The sequence below is a fragment of the Epargyreus clarus genome, unplaced genomic scaffold (genome assembly GCF_041222505.1).
Source record: "Epargyreus clarus isolate Ecla_fem2 unplaced genomic scaffold, WU_Ecla_fem_2.2 ptg000021l, whole genome shotgun sequence".
In the NCBI taxonomy this organism is placed as follows: domain Eukaryota; kingdom Metazoa; phylum Arthropoda; class Insecta; order Lepidoptera; family Hesperiidae; genus Epargyreus; species Epargyreus clarus.
Window position 1 is genome coordinate 7,056,083 of NW_027332228.1, and position 21,630 is coordinate 7,077,712.

General features: G+C 36.7%; 1 protein-coding gene across 1 annotated transcript in view; it reads left to right on the top strand.

The window, feature by feature from the left end:
- Nucleotides 1-269: 269 nt before the first annotated feature.
- dnc (phosphodiesterase dunce) overlaps nucleotides 270-21,630 on the top strand; it is a 458,672-nt gene continuing 437,311 nt past the window's right edge. The window contains exons 1-2 of the mRNA XM_073084957.1: nucleotides 270-444; nucleotides 7,739-7,904. Coding sequence (XP_072941058.1) covers nucleotides 285-444; nucleotides 7,739-7,904 — 326 coding nt within the window. The 5' untranslated portion in view covers nucleotides 270-284. The remainder of the gene's footprint in view (nucleotides 445-7,738; nucleotides 7,905-21,630) is intronic.

Below are 21,630 nucleotides of genomic sequence, written 5' to 3' on the forward strand. Positions count from 1 at the left end.
TTTTCTTTCTTTTGTTTCAGGTAACTTTAGACATTGCTTCAAGTTGGTATTCTGATACCAGCCGGAAAAAGTCGAGTCAACTGTAGAAACTTTTTTATTTAAATATCGCTTCAGTGCATATGTAACCATTATTACATTTCTCAAGTACAAGTTCATAAGTTTTCGAAACTTTTGTGCTCCATAATTTCTCATTACGTGCCGACAGATTGTGAGAAACGCGTAAGTGACGCAAGTGTGTTGACATAAACAAGTGACTTGATAGAAGTGTAGACAAAAGTGCAGTGATGTCGGCGTGTGTTTTGGAGGAAGGGCGGGACGAGGGCGGCGGTAGCGTGAGCGAGAGCAGCAGCGGCGAGACCCCGGAGCGCACGCGCAGGGATGTGCTGATGAGCGCCCGGGGCCGCCGCGCTTGCTCGGAACAGGGGCCACATCCAGCACACCTTCGTAAGTAAAGGATACACTAGCCCATTACACATTACCCATCACTTAAGACATACTTTCCCGGACGTTCCAGCTTAGTCCTCAGGGGTAGCGGCGCATCTGTGGCCGACCTCAGGGAAGAATCTAATCATATCTGGGGTAAATACAGATGTCCACGGCTAGTATTAGTCACTTACCGTCAGATGGACTGCATGCTCGTTTGCTACTCCTATATAATATAAATAAGTAGGCTGTATAATTTTGGCTTCTCTGTGTTACTATACCTGAGAGACGAGATGACTTCTTCTTGGATGTCTTTCCCGAGTATTCCGAGTTTTGTACGCTTTTGAAGTAAGTACCATTCGTAATCTTTAAATTCGTCCTATCGCCGAATTACATGAGAGGATTTATTTTAAGCAACATCAGAAGTTTATTTACGTATACCTATGCAATTTGGTCAATATATTTTTACCAGAATTGCATATTTACACTGCTTACCAATTGTTAAAAACTAAAAAATGGTTCTTTTTTTAGCTTGGGTTGTTCTCAAGTCTTCTTAATTGAGGTTGGTTAAACGTAAAGTACTAAATATCAAAATATAAAAATCACTTCAATAATTTTAATGACTTTGTACCCATATTATAATCTACGGAGATCGTTTTGCTAAGGTCTATTACGTCGTGTGTGATACACTTGCCACAAAGGTTTGATTAAAGCACCTATACATAGTTATGAGACAATTTTCATATTCGAAAATGTAAGTCATAATATGTACTCGTACGCAAACAGAAATTAGATAATTAATAGTAGTCTATTAAATCATTATTCGATTTTTTAAAGCACTTGCACACGTGCCTATCAAATTCTAGTAGGCAGAAATTGACAAATTTCAATCTTTTATAGAAAAAAATGATAGGTTGATCTTCTTCTTCTATATCTTTTCTATACTTATAATAAATCTGTAGAGAGGTCAATTCTGTACATTAAATATATTTCCAAAATAACTATCAGGCGGTGATTAGGGATCGATACTGATGCCAAAAATGGTTAAAGCTACACAGAAATGATGTATGACGGAAATGTTCTCCTTAAAATTATATAAAAAATATCCCTCGACAGCATATGTCTATCTTTTATGGTTGACTCTCGATAACACGTGTAACTCCCGATAGCTTAGCAGTTCGAAGCTTTCTGATTATATTTGTCTACTCCTACGTTTATAACACTCTCAGACTGAGTAATCCTAATTAAAAAAGTTGTGATAAAAGTCAAGGGTTGTTCACCCTTATTTTTTTTATTTATATGGCAACACAACGTTTGCCGGGTCCAGCTAGTTTTTAATAAATGTGTCTTCCTTCAAACCAGAACATAGCAGCCTACAGCACTAAACACTGCAGTAATAAGGCAGATATAGTTATAGCCTAATTTACTTAAATGCAATTAATTAAAAAAATACTCTTTGCAGTGCATTGCTGTTATAATTTTACGATTCATAATAAAATTTTACAGTGAACTTTTGAAACGTTCGTTCGAGCGTGCAATCTATACCAGTTAATGGCTTGTATAAAATTTAAGTTGATTTTGCTGTCGAGAGTCCTGATTTCATCTGCTTTATCTGATAAATTGCGAACAGAGTTTAAATTATATTTAAACGGATATAATACCATTCCGATTCGTCGAATTTATAAGTTACTTTTTCAATATTACACAGATGTTTTGTTAATATTCGTATGTTTAATATAAAATTAATTAGGCCGTAATAAAGGGAATAAGATTTATAGTCGAAAAAAGGTGTATGTGTAATGTTGTTGCAGCAATGTAGCACTGCTGTGCTCTAATTTGAAGGATGTGGTAACAGAGATACTTATAAGAGACGTCCCAACTTAGTCCTCAGGGGTAGAACTGTGTCCAACCTTAAGTACGATTCTAATCCTATCTGGGGTTGATTGCAGATGTCCATGGGCAGCAGTTGCTACTTACTATCAGATGGACTGCATGTTTCTGGCAACTTTTATATTGTAATAAAAGGTGAGATACGTATAAGATACGTATAAAAGTGAGATACGTGTAATAAAAAGTGAGATACGTACAATATGTACATTGTACACGGAATAAAATGGTCGCAGTAGGTATTATGGAATTAAATTAATTACTGAGCTTTTATACTGTCATCGGAATGATGATTTATTGAAGGTTTGTTGTTGTGAAATTACCATATGAAACGAGACGCATCTCTCACACTTAACATGATAATAATAACTGAAGACGGAAATTCCAAAAGAAAAAATATGTATATTAAGTATATTTTTAATTATACTTCATTTTTTATACAATTTTCGCGGCCAAGACAATAAAACTGGATAACTTATTTTCTATGTAATCTTTTTGTAGTTTCTGAAAATTGTATCACAGATCAAATACCTAATTCCTAAACTTCATCTGTATCGAATTTAAATAATTTTCCAGCAAAATAGTTGTAATATGTACAGACAGACGGTTAGACTGACCAAGGATATGTATTATTACCTTACTTTTACTATGTCATTCGTAAATATTATCTGAATAAGTTTAAATGTGACGTCTGTTAATACTGAGGTGACCATAGAGCCGTTTATTGCCAAGACAAAGAGCCCTGCATTTACAGTTTAATCACGCCTTCATTCCGAACTGGCTTTGAAAGATTTCGTTTAACATATTATTCTATAATCGAATCGAGTTACGACGGAAATTGTACAAAGTGCCGGTGGTGGATTCTCTGATTTACTAAGGTAACGAGGTTAATCCAATTTGCATATAAAAAGCCGTTGTGAACTTCGGCAAAGGGATCGATAGGTTATGAATGGATAACATTGTGGTTGCATACGTACGCCGTAGACGAAGTCTGATTTAAAAATCTTTTTAACTTCGTAGAACGAATCCATTACTAAGCGAAACACGTTTCTGAACAATAAAGGATTGAGATTGTCTCTACCCAATTCATATGTATGATTTTCATGCCGTCATGTCTAACATACTCTTTACGGCAATAAAGATGATTGTAGTGAGTAAATTAAATTTTATTGCCTTCGACGTTTAGTTGTTGAATGGCACATTTGTCATCATTGGCTTTCAATGAGGAAAACAACAACTGAAGTAAAACTAATAACACCATTATTACTATTAGCTTTTCTTGACATTTCCGTTCTTGGTTTTAATGAAGTGCTTCGTGCTAATATATTCAGTCTCAAAGGAATTTAGAACGAAGAAAATGGTTAAACCTGTTACGGATATTTCTTAGTTTAAGGATTTTTCAATTTATAGCTCTTGCGTGCGTTAGGAAAAATAATGAGGGTGTAATTTAAATTTATACGTGTACATCGTCGGGCAAAACGACGGGTTTAATGAACTTTGAAACAAGTTAAAGTTCGATGTTTTATAAACCATGTTTTAAAAAAAAATAATAACAATAATGGCCAAATGTTAGACTTAATACACTTTTGAGATATTTTTAATAGGTCTCTCTCTCAGGGATAGGTTTCCTCACTTTGCTTTTGTTTCACGTTAGCAATAGATGATAATTTCTATTAATTATTGACTCTTTTAACGTACTCTTCCAATAATTCGTACTTTCTAAGTATGACAAGATATAACGATGGCAACATTTGTAGATAATTCAATTCTATATTGATCAATGTGAGGAACATAAATCAGACATAAACCTCGCAGATATATTAAAGATAGAAATCAGGACGCCCATCCAATACCTAACTAGTAATTACGGAGATAATACGAGTGTACGACTCACTTTGTTTCTGTAACAAATGGATTATGTTATAGGTATGTGTATTGGTATAATGTAATTACATTTCTACTTAAGATATTAAGTAATTCCCTGAAATCAGGCCTTTCCTTATCTAAAGTAGGTACGTAACTTTTAAAGCAATATAACGTTAAGATAAAGGCAATTAAAAACTCTGTAATGCTGATGTTATCTTGCGATTGTTTCATAAGATTAAAGTGTTGCAGTGTTGCTCCATCTAAATAGCCATTACAGATACCCTTTTAAAATACAAAAGCGCGTGCACTGTTTTTGTAAGGCAAAATAGCTGCAGAAGAGTTGCTACTTAAGCTGTAAGCCCGTGTTTGCACTTTGGTTGACCATACCATATATAACATGAAGTTTGCTATTTTCATGGAAAGGTGTAACCGGTTTTTTTTATAATATAGGAGTCGCAGACGAGCATGCAGTCCACCTAATGGTAAGTGGCTACTTCCGCCCATGGACATCTATAATCAACCCCAGATAGGATTAGATATTCCTACCTGAGGTCGGCCACAGATGCGCCGCTACCCGTGAGGACTAAGCTGGAACGCCTCGGAAAAGTCTGTCTCCCTAACCACACCCTTTAAAACGGAACACAGCAGCGCCTAACACTGCTGTTATTAGGCAGAAATAGGTGTGGCGGTGGTGCCGCCGGAGTCGAACCACAAAGGGTTCTACCACCTTCGATTGATTTTATTATGACCATCTTAGTCCTCAGGAATGGTGATGCTTTTGTAATCAGCTTCAGCTAGAACCCCTGTGCTATAAACAGTTAGTTACAGATTGCCATGAGCAGCAGTGATCACTTACCATCATGACTGTAGGTTTCTTTGCAACACCAATCTTATCAATAGCTGGCAAGACAGAGGAATTTAAATGTTCCGGTAAATATAGTAAACAGGGTAGATGGAATTATAATAAATAAACTGATAAACAGGTTACCCCATGTACTTAATTGTGGACGTACAGTTCATTGAATTTAATTAACTGACGTGAAAGCATTTAACCCACTTTACTCAGTTGAAAGAGTGACAAAATACACTGTTATAACCCTTGTTATTGTGGTAAACATGTGTCTTAAGACCCTTAATGGATAACAGTAAATTGTCTCCTGTTAAAGCAATTATCCTCTGATATAGTTCAACAGTATGTAAGTTTTGGATGGGATGTAGGGTATTTGTCGCCAATTTGACAACCATAATAATTATGAATGATGATAATTCTATACTAAGGATTTATGAAAGACCAAAGTATTAAATTATCTTAGATTTCTATTAACAGAGGTAAGTGACCACTATTGCCTATGCCTAGATATCTTATATCAACTCTAAATAGTAATAAGTGAGTTATTGCCCCCTGATGATTTAGTTGGAACGGCTCATCTATCCTATACCATACCCTTCAGATCAAAACAAAGTAGCGCTATACATAGCGGCAGTGCTTCTGGACTCTAATCACGAAGAGTTCTACTAACTTGGTTGAATGAATTGAAGTTGAATTTGGAAAATGGAATTTTGGTTCTACCCAGCGACTTTTTTTGCTGCTGTCTTGCATTTGTGGCTAAACTATTCGTGTTGAGTATCTTATCTGGGGTTAATTACAGATGTTCAGAGGGTCACTTACCGATAGGTGGGAACGGTGGTAGAACCCTTTGTGGTTCGGCTATGGCGGCACCACTGCCTCATCTATTTCTCATAACAGCAGTGTTAAGTGCTGCTGTGTTCTGTCATTTTATTATGTAACGGGTACTCACGATATGCGTTTTTTTATATTGCCGATATTTCGACCCAGTTGCATGGATCGTGGTCACGGCGAAACTGAGGTGGAGGGGAGAAACCGTTGACAAGTACTAGTGGTAGATTAATCTATCTACCCTACGTCTAGTTCGTTTTTCTTTTCTAGGTTTCATATCACGACACACAACACTGACAATATCCTTACGCTCCGTACTTTGCACTATTTGTGACTTGCATAAACTAACCACTGGATTCCACGTTTGGGCTAACTTAAAACCATCTTCTCTATTGAAGTTCCTAGGATGTTTCTTGATCTCTATTGCTTCTCTTACTAAACGAGGAAAGTAATGACGCTCAGTGGAGATCACCTGAGGTTTGTGTAATTCAATCCAGTGGTTACAACCTGAACTGAGGATGTGTTCGGCTACCGCAGATTTCTTAGGGTCATTATTTTTGACTGCGCTGATATGTTCCTTAATGCGTTGTGATATGGCTCGTTTTGTCTGCCCAATATACGAGCTACCACAACTACAGTCAACCTTATAGACCCCTGGGCACTGGTATGGAATAGTATCCTTGGGGGAAAGAAGATAGGCCGCGAGCTTTTTAAAAGGCGTAAATATACTTTTTATGTTATATTTCCGATCTAAAATCCTCCCTATCTTATCCGTGACACCTTTCACATACGGGAAATATGCGGAATGCCTTTCTACTACGCTGGTGGTGTTATGATTCCGTTCAGTTCGTTTGGCTATAGTTACGTGGCCATTGAGACGCAGGACCTTCTCCAGGTGTTCCAACTCCTGCGCCAAATGATCATTGTCACATAATTCATAGGCCCGGTTCGTGAGGGACTTTGCAACCGAAGCTAAGTGTCTGGGGTGGTGGTGTGAAGTGCCGTGTAAGTATCTATCCGTGTGAGTAGGTTTCCGGTAAACTGCGTGACTAAATGTACCATCAGGGCGGGCCTCTAATGCGACATCCAAGAATGCCAACCTCCCATTGTCCTCCATTTCGCAAGTGAATTTTATACTGGCATGTACCGAGTTCAGATAATCTAAATAACTTTCTACCTGTCCCCGTCCTCCTGTTATGATGGCAAAGATGTCATCTACATATCTTCTCCAAACTCTAACGCAATTGGGCCCAGTAGCAATGGCTATCCCCTCGAAATATTCCATCCATATGTTTGCGACTACTGGAGCGACTGGACTACCCATGGCTACACCATTTATTTGAAGAAAATATTTACCGTTATACAGAAAGTAACCAGACCGGAGACAGTGTTCTAATAATTTGACGTAATCTGTGTGCATATTATTATTACGAAGAACATCAGTAACTACCCGTAGACATTCAGTGATTGGAACGTTTGTAAACAAAGATTCAACATCAAAACTAACCATACAATCACTTTTTTCTAACTTAATGTCTTTTACGATACTCACGAAATGCCGGGAATCCTTTATGTAAGATGTTGTCCTACCTACCAGCGGCTGCAGCACTCCCTTAGCGCTTAGTCTAAAATCATATACTGCTGTGTTCTGGTTTGAAGAGTGTGGTAAGGGATACATACTTATCCGAGGCGTTCCGGCTTAGTCCTCAGGGGTAGCGGCGCATCTGTGGCCGACCTCAGGTAGGAATATCTAATCCTATCTAGGGTTGATTACGGATGTCCATGGGCGGTAGTAGCCACTTACTATCAGGTGGACTGCATGTTAGTTTGCTACTTCCATATAATAAAACTTATAAGCTGGCATTAAAAAGAGATGTTTTACAGACCATGGCACAGCGCACTTGTGGGGCGCGAACAGCGGGCGGCGCGGGTGGAGTCGCAAACGCACGTCGGCGCCGCAGATGGGGAACACGCAGGGCTCCATGCCGCGCATCGCGCTGGTCCTCCGGTCCCGACGCAGCTGGCCCGTCGCTCCGCAGTCGTATCGCAGGTACTTACAATATAATTTTACAATTTGAAGGTGGTAGAACCCTTTGTGGTTCGACTCCGGCGGCACCACCGTCACACCTATTTCTGCCTAATAACAGCAGTGTTAGGCGATGCTGTGTTCCGTATGTGGTAACGGAGACATACTTTTTCGAGGCATTCCAGCTTAGTCTTCAGGGGTAGCCGCGCATCTGTGACCGACCTCAGGTAGGAATATCTAATCCTATCTGGGGTTGATTACAAATGTCCATGGGTGGCAGTTGCCACTTACCATTAGGTGGACTCGTCTCGTCTACTAATCCTATATTATAAAAAAAAATAGCGTGAAGCAGTTGTTGGTTTTCGGTGGATGAATCTGGATAACGGCCGTGTTATGTATGAGGCTACCTTTTCCTCAGGACTGATGCATTTGTAATTGACTTGAAATCAGATCAATATGTAACTGTACGACGAACTGAAAGTGAAAATTCTTTCTCGAGTGTTTTTTTTATACCTTGTACAATGTACGTATGTCAAGGCCATAGTTATCGGGAAGGGTGACAAAATGAGGAAGCCAACAACTCACCTCATAACACATTTACATGAATATTTTCTTCCGTGTTCATATCAGCAAATTGAAGCAAGAAAGTGGCGCAATATATAATATATATTTACAATATTATATGCTAAAATACTACAATACGATAGTAATTTAGGAATTATTAGATTAATTCATATTTCTTCTTCTATTTCCTACTTTGATTAAGGAATAAAATAAGGTCCTGATTATTATGCCTCGTGTTTCCTTAAATTTTCTTTTTCCTATATCTGTTTACTATCTATATTAGACGTAAAGTTTTTATCAGTATTATATAGTGACATATCCGTAGCTCGTATAGTGTTGGATAACGTAATGTCAATAACTTACAACTTAATATATGACGGATTTCATGCGCCTTCTACAGACTCCCTAAGCCAGACTTTAAGTTGACTTTATATAATCACCGCTCCTTCTTTGCACTGAAGTCACCGAAGGAGTATACGGGAATGTCCGAGCAAGAGGCGACACTTCGTGACAAAAATAGGTTAAGATGGCACGTCGCTCCAGACTCTGATAGTTGTAAGCTTGCTACATGCTACATTTGCATCACTATATGTGTACTAGATTTGCATTTTTAAGGAAACAGTGTGACAAATCGAAACAAACTTTTCATTTACATGTTAACTTATACTTAACTCTAAGAGTAGACCGTAGGTCAACTGTATTGGAAATGTATCCAGGAATATGTTATATCTAATACTAAGGTATAATTTAGTTTTCAAGGTCTAGTGACGTATCTGGGCTTAGTGTTAGGTAGGTAAATCCCGTCCCAGTTTGTATTAGTTCACGTGTCTATCGCAGTAACATGTAGAAACTTTTATTAAGTGCTTAAACTCTAGGTTAGATAAGCAAGGATTTTCAAGGCTTTTCAATTGGATTTCTTATGTGACCTTTAAAGCATTACCATTTTAAAAAGTGCTTTAAAATAAATTATGGCTGAATTATGGCCAACGACGTGATAACGACTAGTAGACGAATTGGAGACAAAAATGAAACTTATGAAAAGACCATTTCCAAGTTCTGACACAATCCGCTAGGGGCGCTGATTGGAATTTGTATGGGCAAATACGTAAACAAATACCAAAACAGTCATATTTGTCAAAACGTAAAAACTCCTGGTAAGGGTACCGATGGCTTCAGACGGTGGTTTTCAATGTATCCAATCGTGGATCTCCAAAGGCAGTTGAAAATTAAAACGATATTTCTCGTTAGAAAAACAGAACACAAGATCTTCACTTTTCGTTTTACTTTACTCATTCAATACATGAGTAAACCAAAAACCGTATATATACGTAATCAAACTGTTCTTGATGCTGTCCGAGCTACGATGAACAATTATATTACCGAGGAGTCCGAGTCAATTAATGTGTGTTTCAGGCCAATCAGTTAGCAGTTGTAGCCTAGCTAATAAGCACTTGCCCCTTACGTATTGAGGCTATACCCGTTCGTTGAAAATAAAAAAATACTGAGGCAGTTATGAGGAGTGCCGACTGTAATATTAAATTAAAATTTCCTAATATTTAAATTAAAATTATCAACATTGTATATTATTGTGGTATCGATTACACCGGTAGCTGTGCGTACTACGTACACCTTGTTATCTAGACTTGAAAATAATTCTTGAAAACATCTCTACCAAACTATAAAATGAAACAACAACATTGTTGCGGCTCCTGTTGTACTCACAACATTGTTGTCAATTTGTTGGTTCCCATTATTTTGTTTTAAACGCCTGCAGCTTTTATATTTTTCACGTGAAAAATGAACTGTCACTGCACTGAATTGATTTCAGGCTGAAACAATAACGAAGGCACACAATATCCATTGCCCCGTATAGCGTTCTGAGAAGATCTTAGTGATTGAATATTATTTATATGATAAAATAGAATATTAGCTTGTAGCCTACTTGTTGGGCACAGTTTACTGATGGAAATTTATAATCAATCCTAGATGAGACAAGGGCTACCTTGGGTTTAAACAATATAGGAGAAATACGTTGTCAAAATTGAACCTTAATAAACCTATCTTAAACCAGAAACAACCGATTATTTAACTGTTGTTATAAGGCAAAAACAGGGGTAGCAGGTACCTCCGAATTCCGAGCCCAGAAAGTTTCCAATACTCTTAAGTTCTTCACGTAATACTTCACCCTAAAGTAAATAGAACGAATTTTTCATAGTAATGAAATTTTGCAGCATTGTAAAAAAATCTTCATGAAGTCATTCATAGAAACATATAAATATTAATTTAATTAGTATAGCTAAATTGCTCGATAACTTATCAAGCGAAACTTATTAGATCACTTCGTCCGCCTGCCGATAATTATATTAGAGTAAATATCTTTCTGATATTACATTTGTTCCTACACATTTCGGGGAAGTGGAATCCCTAATAAAAGGAGATATTGGGACTTAATTTACACCCATCGCTTAACTAATACGACGAGTAAATAGAAATCGTGATGTGTGTGCGTCAAACATTCGTTTAGGGAGGTGAAAATAACCTATATATAAAAATTATATATGTCTGCTTCTATTTCTTTTATGACTAGTTTATTCGATAATCGTGAAAATTTAGAGAGCTGTTGAGTAAACTGAGAAGGTTTTTGGTATAATTTCGATAAGCATACTCAACTTTAAAAAGAGGCTCATCTCTCTTCTATGTTCCGAGTAAGCCATATATATTTTTTGTTTTTTCATATGTATGTACCTAGTTAATATGTGTTTATTACTTTTTCTTTTTCAATAACATGTCTCAAATTTGGCGATTGTTGTACACTCCAGTAAGTGGCATGCATACTGGCCAATATCTTGTGAATGTTACTTATATGAATGTTTGTATGTAATGCTGCTGTTGTGTCTAAAATAAATAAATAAAACAAAGTATACGAGTGTATACTTAAATTATGATCGAATTTAAGAGAAAGTGAATCGATTACATATTTTGGGTGTGTCAATACACCAATCAATATTGGTTCTAGACTGATAGGATACTTTTGGTTTCGATAAGTGGCGATAATGTATTGTTTTTGCCGAACATCTTCCCTAGTCCACTAGTAAATAAGTATATTTCCCAACATAGATTTTTATACACATAACAAAGAGGGACTACCTGCGCCCACGTTGGCCTCAAATTGATATATTTTCTGACGAAATAAACTTGACACTGTGATGATTTATGGAATAGGACTTGACGACCCTTGGAGTTTCATGACGAGTATAAGGAATATTATATTATGCCTTTTGATGGACTACCAATATATGCTCGTGTTACTCTACATAATGAAAAATTATATTATTTTGGATAATCAATTTACCTTCGGGCGTGGAGGCTCGATTAATACGTTTATTTGATTATTAAGGTAAAGGTCAAATAAATAATTGAAAATGCTACAAAATTTCATTGCTGAAACAACAAATACATTACAAGTGTTTATTTTCTTTTTGATAGAATTTTAGTGTTGGTATAGAATGTAACTAATCCTTATAATAATATCCGGATATTCGTCTGTTTTACCTTTACAATATAAAATTTTGTAATGTTCAGATTCTGATAATGTCTTTATGGCGGATATCATAACAATCAAGGCCACAAGAAGTAAAAAGTCAATCTCGGATACGAAGAGAGTACTTTTTCAGTGTTTTTATTTATGCTCTTGACGATCCCTGTGGTGTAAATATAGCGTAAACTCTTAAGAAAACCAACAAATAATGAAAATCTGATCAGTGTTCCTCGGGATTTGCTCTAAGGATGTGACGCAGTTTGGTTCCATCACACAAAAAACAAGTTCTAATACTTTTGATCCATTTTGCTCTAGCTGGCTCGAAACTTTTTTTAATTAATTCTGGGCATATCAATTAGCGCACTTCGTGTCAGAGGGGTTTTAGTAAGTTTTCATAAAAATGGATATTACCTTAACTGATTTCATTAAATGTGATGGTTTTTTTATCTTTTGATTATTGAACTAAAACGATAGTTACATATTTCGTCGTGCTACTGTAACTAACTGTGCGCTTACTGAAAGGATAATGTTTTCTATTTATTTTATGGTACACATAAAACATGTAATTAGTATATATCAAGTGACTCTTTTAGGATGTGGTAGCGCATTTGTGATAGGCTTCAGTAGCACTACCATGAGTTTACAAAAGTATTACTCTCTAGCGACTGCGTAAAATAAATGTATGAAAAATTGTACAGCGCCTCTGGTGGTTACTCGTAGAACTAAATTACGTAGTGTGAGCCACTCGTAACGTAAAAAACTTATCGAAATCAAATCGCTAGCGAATGTCATTATGATCTATTGCCATACAAATTCGGTCCCATGAGTCATTAATTTGACAGACGTTGTCAAGAAATACCGTAACGATAGTAGTTATGTTATTCACTAGCAAAATGACAATAGTTTTCTATTTACAATTTCTATAGTGGCGTTTCTATGCCAACTTATGGTAGTGCTACAGGTAATGACTGTTTTATATGGAATTGTTTAGAGATGTCTATGAGCGACAGTGACCACTTACTATAAGGTAGACGGCAAGTTCGTTTGCTATTTCAATCTAATAAAATGCGAAACATTACATATGGTACAGAAATTTCAGTACACCATTTCCACTCGCACTTGGTCGGTTTCGTGCCTCCCTGCAGCGAGGGGGTTATGCAATAAACAATTAATTTCCAACTAATTATTACGTCCTACCGAGTGTACGAGTATGACAAACTAAAGCTGTTTAATTAATTAATTACGCTTCATAATTTAGTTCATACTAAATTCACTGACGTTATGCGCACTTAATAAACAGGTACAGATGAATAAAATGGAATTAATTCTCTATGATGTGACTTGTGAGCTGGAATTTTTTAATATTCGGTTATCAACACCAATTTAATAACACTGTTGTTCTTATTAGTGATCGAAGCACTGTTGTAATTTTTCTTGTTTACTGAAGAATTTAATTGTCAAATGTACACTTTATTGCAACACTTTTTACAATACCTTAGTTTTTGCAGCACATTTGATTTTGAAAGGTGGTAGAATAGATTGCGAAGGTGTGGATACCGTCTGACTTACATGTGTAGCGACTGGGATAGTCCTCAGAAGTGGCAACGAATTTGTAATCGGCTTCAAGTAGAAAGCCTCTTCTTAACGGAATTGGTTACAGGTGACCGTGGGCAGCTGTGACCACCTATTATGAGATGGTTGTGCAAGCTAGTGTGCTTCCTCAAGGTTATAAGAAAGCTATCCGAATTTATGCATGATCGATCTAATGGAGTTGTTTGACAATTGATCCTTACAGTAAAAATACTGACTAAATTCGGCTATTATTTAACATTATAAAATATTTTAAAAACGTCGATTACAAACTTTAACCTCCCGATTTCCGCGTTAGGCCTAAAGAGATTAGGATAGCTGTTTTCCTATTAAAAAAGAACAAAAAGTGAGTGGAAAAGAGGCAACGGATTTTTTAATGACCATGCCATTTGGCAGTGTAGAGACTATTGGAGGTAATTGGGAACTCGTTAGGTATATGTAAATGTCCCAAATAATCAAAGAATTCCAGAATTAATTTCTTAAAAAATCGGAGTAATTTTGAGTAAAAATAATAATTTATAATGAAATCATAATTTAACTGCACTTATATTTAAAACGTATCATTTTATAGTATACAAAGAAACTTATTCATAGGTATACTCGCAGTAATTAATTAAAAATACTACGTTTATAAAATTGCCTAATGTTTTCTTTATATTAAACAAGATGGGACTCACTGGGACAAGACTCACACTACGTCACGTTACATTATATGGAACTTCTCACCCTCTTGACCTCTCATATACTACGGTTGTGTTTGTTAGAAGGTGCATAAGGATAATTTGGATCTAGAGGGAGCAGCCCTTACCCGGTCAAATTATCTAGTGAGTACAAAACACCGAACTTTAATATTTCATCATAATGATAGTATTATTTTTAAATATTATAATGTAATGAAATATGTAGTTTTTGTTTACTTTGTGATGTGACAATGACGCAAGACGCATTTGCGTAGAGCGGTTATGCGGGGCATAATGTAGTACTAGTAGGTATAACACTAGTCCACTAACTATAGTCGGTCCCAATTACCACCCGTCGTTCTCAATTATCCCGTTCTCCCCAATCTATCATTCCGGGAGAAATACTTTATGTTCAGTGAGGTACTCTTACGAGTATATGTGCATGGTCATTCATACATGGAAAGTCGATGTATCTGTAGCATATTATATATTATTATTTATTAGGTTTAAGGGTAATATTCAGTCTATTAATTCATTACCTAATTATCATTAGTTTATCGAGGCATAAAATGAAATTGACCATATAAATAAATTGTAGCGTCATTTACGTTCGCTTTAACGGATAAATAAAAAAAATAGATTCCTGGGTTGACCGTAATTTTGTTACCGTGTTATAGATACTTAATTGTAATTGTAGAGTTTATTGTTGCCATATTATATAGAAATAAATAGGGCGAAATATAGTTCGTAATGATAACAGTACGTATACGGTTAGTAAGAAAGATAAATAAAATCTATAAGCCTAATTCTATATTTAATCAAAACATCATAATTGATTATCAATTCATGGATTCATTCATGTTTATAGATGATTATATGCAAATCGAAATTGGGTAGACGTATGAAAATAATTAATATATATTTTCAATTTAAATACAAACTCCGAGGCTGTTTCATTAATCATCAGACGCTCTGTGATCGATTACTTACCGTAATTACCTGATGTTTACATTTTTATGGATATGGAGTGAGATACTGTTTTGATAATATGCTTTTTCTGATAATAATGATATGAGAGCTTTATTATACACACACATTAACTCGCTCGGTAACTTTGTTCTATTTTTACAGGCAAATAGATATTATTGAACTTTTATGCTGTTACAGCTTATTTACATTACCGGTATCCGGTAGTTAATTACTGCACGTGGCACATGCTGAGTTTGTCCCTTTTCGTGGTCGTTGCAACACATATTATTGTAATAATTAATTGTACGTTTTATTGTCCTTTTGTTGTTGTTTTATTTTTTATTTATTTTTTTCTTTTGTTTTATGTTATTTTTATTTTTTTGTCTCTCTACATTATTTCATTTGTGTTGCAATTATCCGAATAAATGTTTCTTTCTTTCTTTCTTAAATTAATCCGTATTTAGGACTTGAAATTAGAGTATTAGGTATGTTTAGTCATAGTCCAGTATAGATATTCATATAGACTGTCTAGTGTTACATACTCAGTATTCCACAAGATTGCACGCGAATATCTCGTCGCTTTCAATAATGTTCAATAGTATTTCTTGAAATTCTCTGCTTAACTTATAAGATTTTATGAAAAAACAACGTTTTGAAAGATATATTTTATGTAAATCGAAAATATGTATTTGAAAAAACTTTCATGCAATTATTTTAATTAACAACCAACTTTCATAACCAACAAGATTGTGTAGGTGCGTTTGTTTAGGACATATCAAGAAGTTGTTTTTCGATTACATAAATTGTTATGCGATAAACTTGGTTTTCAATATTATTCTCACTAAGTAAGTACGGGAGGTCAAACGTTGGTTAATGTGCCCGTTTACTCAAAAGTTAAACTGGGCCGCTAGTGTAAAGTGCCGTGTTACGTCAACACTCCGTAATATGGGATTAGGTAAAATGTCAATCACAAACTAGATATAAATCTCCAGAATTTAAACTCCGTCACGTCTTGCCTCTACTGAAACTCTCGTTAAGGGATATAGTAGCGTCGATCAAGTCAAATTACTACAGTATATTGAATATATGTGTTTCTTTTCAAATATTCCTCTTAAATATTATCTTTATCATCATCTTTAGCTCTCTTTTTTATAATATAGGAATAGCAGACAAGCATGCAGTCCACTTGATGGTAAGTGTTTACTGCCGCCCATGGACATCTGTAATCAACCCCAGATAGGATTATATATTCCTACCTGAGGTCGGCCAATCGCTGCTGTTATAAGGCAGAAATAGGTGTGGCGGTGGTACCGCCGGAGTCGCATTACAAAGGGTTCTACCACCTTCGAAACCTCCTCCTCCACCTCTACTAATAAAATAATAAAAATTAGCCATCTACAGTCAACCATATTTCCACTCCTGAGCATAGGTCATTTTTATGTCTTTGTCTTGACATTACATACGGTATAATCAGATGACCATATAAAACCGAATATAATGTAATAATTTAAATTTTTACCTATATGTAATCGCTGGACATTTTAACCAGAGGAGGTACGTGACAATATAGAGACCTCTTGATTATCTCTTTAGAATCTGAGAAGTAATGCCATCACCATACTTGCATCTGACGTATATTGGTGTTCCGGCTAGGTGTGATACACTTAAAGTAGGCGTTTTCATTAGTGAGGGGTTTTACTGAACTAGTGAAGTAGCTCAGGTGCACCAGTCCTATTTGGAATTTGTTATATAGGTATATTATGTTCACACACTAACATAACCACTGACTATTAGATGGGCCGTTTGTCAATTTGCCATGTATAAGATTAATTAAGTCGTGGGACACACGTCACTATTGGATGAACCATTCGTGCTTCAGGCCTACCTGAAGGTGGTAGAACACTTTGTGGTTCGAATTCGGCGGCGTGTTCTGGTTTGAAGGGTGTGGTAATGGAGACATATTTTTGCAAGGAGTTCCAGCCTAGTCCTCAGGGTTAGCGGCGCATCTGTGGCCGACCTCAGGTAGGAATATCTAATCCTATCTGGAGTTGATTACAGATGTCCAGGGACAGCATTAGCCACTTACCATCAGTTGCATCAGGTGGATAGCATGTACGTCTGTTACTCCCATATTATAAAAAAAGTGATGTAGACATTTGGTTACGCATCCTTTTTGAATGTTGAAATGAAGGTGAAACCTTCAAGAATTTTCTATTGTTGTAACTGAATAAATGTTTACTCATTTAGCCACTTACTAACATATAAATTTGTAAGTAATTGTAATACAGACTAAAAAATACAATTATCCGTAAATGAAATGGCGCCGTAGTGGTGATAACCTCTTTTAAGTTGGTGCTAAAGGAGTAACTCCTATATGAAAGTCCTATATGAAAAGAGCATAAGTCACGCCACGGGATAAAGGTTCCCACTGAGTTAATAGCTCGGCTTCATTGACGTTATTAGTGGAATATTTATATTAATTTTCAGGGTAATAATAATGTGTAAATAGTTTCTACAAACGTCATTATGAACATAAGAACCCGTAGGGAATCTCAGAGCTCAGAAGAAAGCTATTTAGACATCTTAATTATGTGTGGTAGCAAGTGCTAATGACAGTATGCAAATTTCATTCTGATTTGCCTTTTCATATTTAAATTATGTTTTTATTATTAGCATTTTCTTAGTATAGAAATATAGGAGCTTAATTGCTTAACCGAAGCATACCAATCTTAATAAGTTTACTTACATAAATAATCAATTAGTTTAATTTAGTTTATTCCAGGGGTAAGGTGTAGCCACCAGCTAAATTTAGTTAGATTTAAATAAACTTTGTGAGTATTCAACGAGTGAGGCACTATCTAATTTATTTGATCAGCCTCAACTCGTCCGGAGGCTGTGATCTTCGGAGTTTGAGGCATTAGTTTCATTAGTGTTGACAAAGGCTGATTGGAACAAGCAGATATTTATTGTATAATTAATAATATCTAGTTTACACAGTTGTTTTGTAGTATGAATAAACAGTAGGTATACTAGGTATTTTAATACATACAAGTCAGGTGTAAAGATAAAGGGCAAGTACTTTGTATAGTTTGGTTAGTATTAGTTTGAAGGGTAACATACTTAAGGGAGACATACTTTTCCGAGGCGTTCCAGCTTAGTCCTCAGGGGTAGCGGCGCATCTGTGGCCGACCTCAGGTAGGAATATCTAATCCTATCTGGGGTTGATTACAGATGTCCATGGGCGTCAGTAGCCACTTACCATCAGGTGGACTGCATGCTCGTCTGCCATTCCTATATTATAAAAAAAAAAGTTTTTATGTCCCCGCAAAATTACGGGCAATTTTGCTTTATTTAGATTTTAGTAATATTTTTGTCATTTAATTACATTATCATTGATTCCAAAAATAAGATTTCAAACGTTTTATTAGCTACACTATGGACAAGTGTAAGGTCGGTCATAGATGTGTAGCTACTTTGAGGACTGCTCCACGTAAGTGTATAAACATAGGAGTGCTTAATACTACTGTTATAAGGCATAGATACTAATCTATGTCATAAGGTAATAGATGTGGTGGTGATGCTTCCGGAAACGAACCACAAGGGCTCCATTCTTTTCAAAATAGAATTCTTAGGTAAAAGTTATGGTTGTTAAACACAACACTACTTGTGTGGTGAATACCGAAACACAAACAATGAAGAAATTAATTCCAAATAATTAAATTAATGGTTTCATTATATTAAGAGATAACTAGGTAAGACGAGTATTGTCCCTGTAGTTCCGGGACTAGAATAGGGCTACGGTATCCCCTGCCTGTCGTAGGAGACGACTAAAAGGGGGCTTCCGGGGTTGCGGGCGGCAAGAGTGGGAGCTCGAACCGTCCAGCTAGCGACCCCGGGAAGGACGGTGGTATGTGTGGTCGCATACCGTCGTAAACACTACATGGTGTGGGAGGAGCGAAAACTGCTCCCCCAGGGTAGAGCCCGATCGGGGCATCGCGCTTGGAGGGCTCCGGTTGTGTTCCGTCGGAGATTCCGGAGTTCTCCAACAAGCGTTGAGGATGGCCACCGGGGGGGTTTTAGTGCGGTAAAAATCCCACATAACCCGGCGTCGCTCCAACGTCGTCGGGTACCTTTTGTAGGTTTCCCCCTCGAGAAAAAAAAAATAAAAAGGTAAGATGAGTATAATAATGATCTCTAACGATAGCTACAGTAGTAGTGCAGTACAGTAGTACAACCATAAAAAAATAATTTTATGAATAGGACAGAAATTACAGCAATTTACAGTACAAATTTTCGTAACGAGGTTGCCTCGTGTGAATCATAGCTATCATCTCAAACTGTAGATTATATCCGTGACCTGATTATAGAGCATACTTAAGGGCTTTGCCATTTTGGATTGCAAACTGATTTTGTATTGTTAGATATTGGTAAATTTAAGTGTGGTAAGGATATCTGGAGTAGGAGTGCGGCGGTAACATCAGTACTTTAATATCTGTTTTTTTTATATTATTGAAGCAGCATACAAGTAGTGGCGGCTAAGCTCATCGGAGGCCCGATGCGGAAAATTGAATGAGACCCCCAGGTCCAAGAAGTAGATCTAAGTTTACAAGCTTTTACAAATGTCTGCAGGGGAATTTGTAGACATTTGAGGGCTTCCCAGGACCAGAGTTCCGGCGCGGTACGCCCCCCCTTCCTTAGTCCGCCAGCGCAAACAAGCATGCAGATTTAATGTGAATTATTAACCTTATTATCTTACACCTGTCGTCAGTGGTTTGCATTTCATATCAAGTTGTAGAATGGAGAATGTAGAATGGGATGGATAACATTATCAAAGACCTGCATTAGAATGACAGCGTCACTTAACGGTTGACCGTCGTAGAGTGAACTTACCCTGATGATGCTCCGTTTTGAAGCGAAACGCGTGATGGTGGTTGTATGAATGGTGATGTATTTTTTATTTCTTGCATCTGCACGCATCCTTAATGTGAGCAAGGGTGGTACATACTGCATGGTTGAAAATATACATATATCATAATACATATTGATAGCGGATTGTTGCGAAGATTACTTCCCACTAACGCCTCTGATACAATTATTTAGTTTTATGTGATCTAAATGATGTTATTGTATTTAAACTTCTCCAGTGGTTGTTTAACTCTATTCCTTTGAAAAATAAGATGTAAAAATCTGTAAAAAGGCAACTTTCAAACAATTTATTTTTTTGGTTATATCCAAAAAGGAGTAAGGCTAGTAAGAGTAGCCAAAGAATTGTGGCTAAAATTATAATTAAGATTTTTTTATAGCACAAGTGAATATCAAAATGTTTGAAGAGTTTTCATTTGAACATTAAACATGATTTTGTTTCTTTCTCTGAACGTCGTGTGTTTTCTATGGTTCTCGCTTAAAAATAAAAAGGAAACGTTGCGCCCATTACGCAGAAAATCTCGCTGAAAGTTATGAATATGTATCAATTCCGTAGACGCAATTATTTTGTGTCTTAGGACGAACATTGTCTGTGTTTTAGCTCGAATGACTCCAATCGCTGTTTGTCAGCGGCAGGGCGCACGTGCCCGAAGTGAGACAACGTACAATTATACACGTGATGTATTTCGGGTTAAACTTATACTTGCGTAAGGACCGTTTTATGTGTATCAACAATGCGTGTTTCACTTATATAAGATTGAAGTACGCCGAAGAAGCCGCCGTTGAGGACTTGACTGAAATACCTGAAATGTTTCATGTTAGAAATAACTTTTTAACGTGATAGAACCCTTTGTGTTTCAAGACTGGCGGCACCACTGCCACACCTATTAATAATAATAATAATAAGCCCCTCATAAATCTAACTCCACGTCCGGTACGACTATCTGTTACCACGTGAGGGGCGGACATTGGCAGCATTCAGCTTCAATACCAATGACTAACGGAGCGCTAGTAGTCAGAAATTATGCGATGCGACTAAGAAGTAGGCAAATACCCCAGGCGGGTACCCGCGAGGGAGAATCCCGCCCCGGGCCTTCTGGTTCGGGCTGCCCCACGTATTCTGGGGGGGGCACCGCTTCGCATATGACTACCCAGACTCATACTGCTGTAGTCGATAATACATCTCATATCATTTCACATCCTTCATCACCCATTTCATCAACACATAGCCTGTTCCCATCACCCAGTTCATCACCATATTCATACCAATCATCTTCACACAGGTCCAACACTTTAACACCTGTGTCAAGTGAGTGCCCACAGGAAGCGTATGTAAGCCCTGTGTGTACCACGGAACGTATGTTGCGGGGAAATGTTGTACAGGACGCTATTCATGGCGAAGAACCTGTACCCATATCCAATATATCACGCAAGCGCAATAAATGGAGTAAAGATATGAATAACTATATATTGCGCACTTATCTTC